General features: G+C 37.3%; 1 protein-coding gene across 1 annotated transcript; it reads right to left on the bottom strand.

The window, feature by feature from the left end:
• Positions 1-225: 225 nt before the first annotated feature.
• On the bottom strand, positions 226-7,081 carry LOC141437006 (uncharacterized). The gene is made up of 6 exons (XM_074100174.1): positions 6,823-7,081; positions 6,071-6,223; positions 3,970-4,176; positions 2,614-2,743; positions 1,322-1,482; positions 226-576 (listed from the first exon to the last, which is right to left on the bottom strand). The coding sequence occupies exons 1-6, from the start codon at positions 7,067-7,069 to the stop codon at positions 293-295; spliced, it is 1,182 nt and encodes a 393-aa protein (XP_073956275.1). The 5' UTR covers positions 7,070-7,081; the 3' UTR covers positions 226-292.
• Positions 7,082-7,553: the final 472 nt, after the last annotated feature.

Below are 7,553 nucleotides of genomic sequence, written 5' to 3'. Positions count from 1 at the left end.
TCAATGGTGCGTCTGAAGTTCCCAATCCGCACTGGGCCCGCGTGGGAACTATAGCCCAAGCCCTCTTGTTCTGAGAGGAGGCCTGTGCCCAGCAGTGGGACGTATATAGGCTGGGATGATGATGATGATGAATAATAATAATAATAAAGCCATTTATTCCATATTTCTTTATTTTGTTTTTTACAATTTTAAATATTAGAAAAAAAAAATATACCCTAAAAAAGAAAGATTGCTATAAAATACCTTAAATTTATTGTTACTCTTAGTCTATTGAAATATGGACCCATCTGTATTAAGGTATAAATTCCGCAGCATACCGTACACCATGAGCCAACACCATGAGCGACAGCGCCATCTGATGATAGGAGCAATTCTCATGGAACATCTCACGAAAACCTTGTTTAATTTTGTCCTTTTTCTTTTCCGTCTTCGCCTTCTCGAGTGATAATTTTGTGCGTAAATGTTCAAAGTTCATGTTTTCTTGTATACATCCGTCGCTGTCTACCCAGCTGATGATTTTTCTGAACCAATGGTGTCGGAAGAATTCTCTAAAGCCGACTAACCCGCAGAGAGCGACTGAAAGAGGAATATATTTGAAATTAGAAAGAAAGAAAGAAACAGAAATACACAGCACAACACATAACGATATAAGATTAAGTACGATAGTATAGTTAGTAAGATAGTATGTGTCATTGCGGTTGTGAATCAGACACTGGCTCAGCATAATGCAATAACCCTGGTGTTGCAGATGTTTATGGGCGGTGGTGACCCACATGCTCGTTGCCATCCAGTCGAATAAAAAAAAATTATGCTTATGTAAACTCTGTTTCTACGGCAGGCGAAAAAACTTATGGCTAACCCTTTGGGCTAACCTTTCGCATGTATCTCTCAACGTCATTCTTAAACAAGTTTTATTGTCTTGAGTGACCACCAACACCCCATACTTTGAAAGTTTGTACTAAGAAAAAATTTACTTTTATTTACTTTTTCAATGACCAAATTTATACTTTTTCAATGTTCGTTTTGTCGCCTGCCTTAGAAGCAAAGAGCACAGAGTAAATCAAAATATACGTCAACCAAACTTAACTGTCATACATCACACAAAATACTTACGCGTTTTAAACTCTGTAAATGATTTTCGTTTCGCGCTGTCATCGTTCATCCACCATTACCTCTCATATTTCGTTTTTAAGAATTTTTTACCGTACAACGGCAAAACCCCACTGACAAAATTGTCCTCCAATAGACAGAGCCATATTTTTCAAAAAAATCTATCTCTATCTTAAGTCTGTAAAATATTTTATAGTTTAAAAAAACTCACTGTGTTCCAAAAATAGGTCCCTGTAAAAGTAACCTCTGCGTGCAAGGTACACTGTTTCTCGGTACATAGACGCGCATAGCGCTTCTATAAGTTTGTCATCCGCCGCCTTAGAACGCATGTAACAGCGACGTATTTGCCTAGGCATTATCAGATTCAGCAATCTAAAATACAAAACATTGTCGCTTGAATCTTTCAAAGTCAAAGTCAAAATATCTTTATTCAATTTAGGCTATAACAAGCACTTATGAATGTCAAAAAAAATCTACCACCGGTTCGGAAAAACCTCTGTTGAGAAGAATCCGGCAAGAAACTCAACAAGGTATATTTTTTTCAAACAGATTACCTTTGTAACCCTTTTTTTGACAGTATTTAATGATTCATGTTTACTTAAATTGGTATGTTTTTTACGGGATTTTGATCATGATATTACCCTTAGAGAGGGATCTTACTGGTGCGTTGAGTTGCGTCCAGTCGTTGTGACGGTTGAACGCATCGTATGCCACATCTACGTTACGTCGACGCACCTCTAGTTTCTCCCTCTTAGAGAACACTATCCTGTCGTCGCACCAAAGCTGCGACAGTGCAGTGGCCCTCCGCAACGTCTCTTGTCCGTCGATCCGTTGAAACGTCGCGTGCGATGACGTAACAGATCAATGTGGCATATCATAAAGAATATACAGGTCTCTAATGAGCGATTCACCGCGCGAGGCAAGTACAAGAAGCAGGATTTTGTTGGAATAATTACTCAAAATCACACCGAAAATGGCTACCGCGGGAGGTGATACAATACAAATACAATACAAAGACTCTTTATTTTACACCAGACATAGTAAGCGATACAGAAAATGGATACACATAGAAAAAAATACAAGGTGAGCAATAGGCGGCTTTATCGCTTAAGAGCGATCTCTTCAAGGCAACCTTTTTTTACAGAAAGAAGGAGGAGGATTTGAAGAACAGGCTTGAAACGTCGCAGCATTCACGCAACGCACCAGCGGAGTCCCTGTCTTAGTGAGCTTCTCATATTTCAATACAGTTACATGCAACATGATCACGGGAAGACAATATCGAGAGTTCATTAAAGTTAAATGAAACCTAATTTCAAGAACATTTTAATGTCACTGAAGACTGTCCAAATGAAGTTATAACTAAAGAGAAAGCTTTGAAAGTAAAGTTGGTAGAAGAAAGTAAGAAATAAATGGAAAACAATGTTTTTGAAATAGGTATGACAAGCTCAAAGACTCAAGAATAAGAAAATAATGAAAAAGAAGACGAACTAATTGAAATTTTACCTGTGACTGAGGCTGTATGCAACGGAAGGCGACTTGTACAATATATCTGCACAACTTTTGTCTGCTGTGCAAAGTCTTTCGTACTTGTCGAAGTATATGCGATTGTATACTATCATAGACATGCAGTTATCTGTATAGAAATAAATATAAAATTATCTCAACTCTGTATCTGCTGAGGGCAGAGCGGAGTGCATTATCGTTGTAAATGCACTTAACTTTGAAGACGATCTTCCGAATAGACCGAAACTTGACGAACCTTTCCCGATTTATAATTAGTTTGAGTTGAGCCAATTTTTAGCTATCATCGGTTTTTTAATATCGGCTCAGCGTCACTTGCATTATAATTAAACTATGAAAGTTTCATTAGACCAAGTATTCCAGTTAAGCACCAGTGCTTAAATGTGGTTTTGTTCCAGTGAAGAGAGGACAGCCGGTAAAATTACTAAACCACAAGGTATATCTTTCTTAAACCTAATAGGCCTAATATTAAAATTCTTCCAGTGCCACTAAGGGTGATAATTAGTAATTGGAAGGCCGAGTCACTTTAACTACACTTTGCGGGAAAAGTAATATGGAGTTGTTAATACCACCTAAACCCACCCGCCCGGATCGCTACCACCATCTTGCTCGCTAATCCTGCCGTGAAGCAGCAGTGCTTGCACTGTTGTGTTTCGGCGTGGAGAGTAAGACAGTCGGTGTAATAACTGGCACGTGAGGTATCCCATCTTAGGCCTCTAAAAACAAAACTGGTGTTGCAGATGTTTATGGGCGGTGGTGATCTCTTACCGTCAGGAAATCCACTTGCTCGTTTGTCATCCAGTCGAATAAAAATAAATAAGTCGGGGTTCTGTCACTTATAATACTTTTTTAAAGATGCGGATAAATAATACGGATACTTGTAAGAATCCTGTGACAAAGTGGTATTATCAACTCTAAAATTAAACCTTCTTGCACATTGTAGGTTATTTGACTTAGCCTATTCTGATCACCAGTGATGATACTTATCGTCAGGTAATCCACTAAAGTAGATTTCATTTTAAACAGAACGTCAAAATATTTTACTAATGTTTCGGCGAATAACGTTTGGCAACCTGTTTCATTTCGCAACATTTAATTTCCCAACTGTTTAATATTTCTGAAACTGTAAATATTTCAGGATTTTTATACAACTAACCTAACCTAACCCAAAAGGTTCTACACGATGGCCCTGAAATAAATCCTGAAATGTTTACAGTTTTAAAGTTTGCGAAATGAAAAGTTGCGAAATGAAACAGGTTGCCAAGCGTTACGTTGCAAAAAGGCAGTACTCGCGTCAAAATACATTGTGTTTTCCAAAAAAACTAAAATATTTCATACCTGAAGTGTCAATTGAGACAACGTATGCGTCTTTATGAACTGATTGTACGAGAGACGCATATTTTTCTTTAGACAATGTGATTTCATCAAACTGTTTAGCAAAACTGTTTACTGTCTTGGGGTTTACTAGCCATTTCGCCAGGCGGTTGCGGGTGAAATTACTGATAGATTCCACTTGGACAGTATCATCTCGGAAAAGCTCTATCACTGAGAAAAAAATTCACTATGCTTCATTAAAAACGTCATTAGCAACAAGGGAATGATCATTATCAGCTTAAAGAAAATATAGCTGTCTCGGCGCCCAATATAATTTCTTTACTTTCGGCGTCGAGACTCTAGTTCCTTGGGGTAAGGGTGCGCTGGAGCTACACAGGGAGCTCAGCAACAGGCTAAGGGAGGCAACAGGCAACCCTCGCGCCGGCAGCTTTCTCGCGCAAAGAATCTCAATCGCAGTTCAACGCGGGAATGCTGCCTGCGTGATGGGCACCATGCCAAGAGCTTCTCTTTTTTAATTAAAGTTTTGGTTTTAGTTATTTTAATTTAATGGTAGTTTTAGTCCTATGGATATTTTGTATTTTCTTAATATTACAACTAATTTAGCTCCATATATAAATAGTTGCCTAAAGAAGCCCACTGCTGTAAAAGGCAACATTCAGGGAAATAAAACACAGATCGTGACAATGACTTGCTCCACCCGCATTTATCTGATTCCTGGTATTTCCATCACATCATCAATCTTCCTTCGCTCTCTTCTTCGTCGGTATCTTCATTGCTGAAGGTCGTGTCAAGTTTGAAGGTATGATGGCTTGTTGCACTATGCTTCTTCATGTTTTTCTATCTTCGGCAGTCTTTACTTACTTACTTTACTACTTTTGTGACAGTCTACTTTAAGGAGGGCCTAATCTATACTCTATACAAAATCATCTTACATAACCAACACTGGAAGGAAAGGTCCAAATATTACATACTGCAAAGAGATTTTGGTAAAAAAAATTGTCACAAGCGAAGAAAAGTAGGTGCCATTGCGACCACAAAACGTGAAGCGAGCGAGTGAAACTAGCGCGACGCGATAGTGGGCTACGAAGCGCCAGGACCTAATTCAAGTTTTTAGGAAATAATTAGGCCTCTACCAGTGCTGGTTAGATAGTAGGAACAAGGGAAAATTTGATACCAACAGCCACTTGTTTTTTTTTCAATTGAGCGCCATGGGTTCTTAGAATTGATAGTTATTACATGACGTAACGTGACGTGATATAATGTAAAGCGAAATGAATTTATACTTAGTAAAGAACAAATAGAAGTGGCAGTGGGCTGGTTATATCTGTCGCAGAACCGCCAACCGCTGGAGTAAACGAGTTCTTGAGTGGAGACCGCGTCTTGGCAAACGTAGTGTAGGACGCCCTCCGTCCAAGTGGAGTGACGATTTGCGGAAGGCTGCTGGTAGAAGCTGTATGCGTTTAGCCGAGGACAGGGCGCAATGGCTGATGATGATGATGATGCCAGAACAAATGCGGCACTCGTGTATTTAATATTATTGAATTGTTGTTGGGTGTGTTTATTTTTGTATTTACTTATCTATATAAGTCCCAAGTCTTCTCGTCTATATAATATTCCGCAGTGCCTGAAGACTAGACTCTTCGACCAGTGTGTGTTGCCAGTGATGACTTATGGCTTTTAGACGTGGTCCTTGACTGTTGGCCTTTTAGAGAGCTCATAGTCACACGAGCTATGGAGAGAGCTTGGAGTTTCTTTGCGCGATAGAACCCGTAATACGGAAATTTGTCAAAGAACTAAAGTCACTGACAAAGCTGGAAAAATAAGCAAGTTGAAGTGGCAATGGGCTGGCCATATCGCTCGAAGAACAAATAACCATTGGTGGAGAAAAGTTCTCGAGTGGCGACCACGAACCGGAAGACGAGACGTTGGCAAGCCTCCTACCAGGTGGACTGACGACATCGTGAGAGTTTCGGGAAACCGGAGGATGCAATTGGCGAGTTGTCGTTCATTGTGGCGATCTAAGGACCTTTATTCAGCAGTGGACGTCTTCCGACTGATGATCATGATCTATTTAAGTAAAGTTGATATTTATTTATTTACTTACCTCTGCGGAATGGTTTCGTCCATGGCTTCCCTAACAAGTAATGGAAATAATATCCCAAGATCCGTTCACCTTCCTTTATTATTTCTTTGATTTGTGCGATATGACTATCATTAAGTTTCTTCCCGTTTTCTAAAATAGTCCTTCTAAGTATCGCTGAAGACCGATAGAATATAATTAATTAATTTAGAATTTAAACTTTATTAATTTACATTTACACAACATTATAATATAACACAATACAAGGGTTGACATACACTTAAAAACCAAATGAACTAACCTAAGATACCTTAACAAATTAAATTTAGATTTTTTTATCTTTTGTTTCAGTTTTGTGGCCATATAAAATCTTTTGACTTTGGATAAAGTTCTAGTTTTTTAATTGTGTTTGTTACAGTTTTGATCTCGATGTAAGTACCTTACTTTATACTTAGTTAAAAAAACATCATTATAACGTCACTTCTAGCCGAACTTGTTAAGCAACTCATAGAATATGTACTCAAGATAAAAAATCAAAGAACAAAAAAAAATGCGTAGAGCATAAAGACCGTCTCCATGGCAATATGCAATCAATACTAGTTTAAATAGGAATATAATCTCTTGTTTGTCATTGACATTAAAAGGAATGAAATTGACATATAGTTTTTAATTATAAATTAATTAACTGTGTCCAGCAGTTAATTAATTTCTCAATTTTATAATATTAATTGATTCATTTTTCTCGCAAGCAAGTAATTTATAAAATTTATACTTACATTTCATATAAAACACACCCAGAGCTCGGTTAGGATCAGTAAGGTTTGGATACAACGAAATAGCATTAACTATCTTCTTTGTGCTCAACAAATAAGATTCTAAATCCTCTGAAGTAGGAACTAAAGTTTCAGCCAAAAAATATTTTTTAGGAAAACTAGTGCCTTCATAAATTTCTTTTTTGCATAGAATTAAATTAAAATTTACTGAAATAAATACTATTCCTAAAATTAGAGTCTTTGTAGCCATGGTTGGGCGTACGATCAAATACTGTTATCAAAGAAAAAATCGACGACTTATCGGAAAATCAATTAATCATTTACATGTTTCTATTAAGTATGTGTTTATGGCAATCTACAATGACGTATTGTGTTAATTCCTTATCACGTTGAGAATATGCTTTTAAATACCGTTTTATTCTCATAATGTGAATGACCTAATTAAAAATTTAAAATGTGTTGTATTTTTTGGCGGTTGCAATTTTTTTTAAGGTTTTATTACAGTATTATTGATACAACAAAAGCATTATACATACACAAACATCACGCCTGTATTTCCAAATGGGGTAGGCAGAGCACACGAAATTTTACCGCTTCGGAGCCACATTTAGCAATTTTAGGTTTAAAGTTTGACTGAAAAGGGTACAATAGTTCCCTTTAAACCTGTTTTTTTTGTATGTCTGTGTATAATAGCAGTTTCTTTTTCATAAACTACTGGAATGATTAGTTGAAAT

This window comes from Choristoneura fumiferana, chromosome 17 (assembly GCF_025370935.1).
Source record: "Choristoneura fumiferana chromosome 17, NRCan_CFum_1, whole genome shotgun sequence".
Lineage (NCBI taxonomy): Eukaryota > Metazoa > Arthropoda > Insecta > Lepidoptera > Tortricidae > Choristoneura > Choristoneura fumiferana.
Note: the sequence above shows the minus strand (reverse complement) of the source record. Positions and strands in the feature narration are given on the sequence as shown.

Coding starts and splice junctions, on each gene's coding strand:
- LOC141437006 (XM_074100174.1), bottom strand. CDS start 7,069: ATGGCTACAAAGACTCTAATTTTAGGAATAGTATTTATTTCAGTAAAT. Junction 4,177..6,070: donor GACGAAACCATTCCGCAGAG/GTAAGTAAATAA, acceptor TTTTTTTCTCAG/TGATAGAGCTTTTCCGAGAT. Junction 577..1,321: donor GGACCTATTTTTGGAACACA/GTGAGTTTTTTT, acceptor TTCCTCTTTCAG/TCGCTCTCTGCGGGTTAGTC.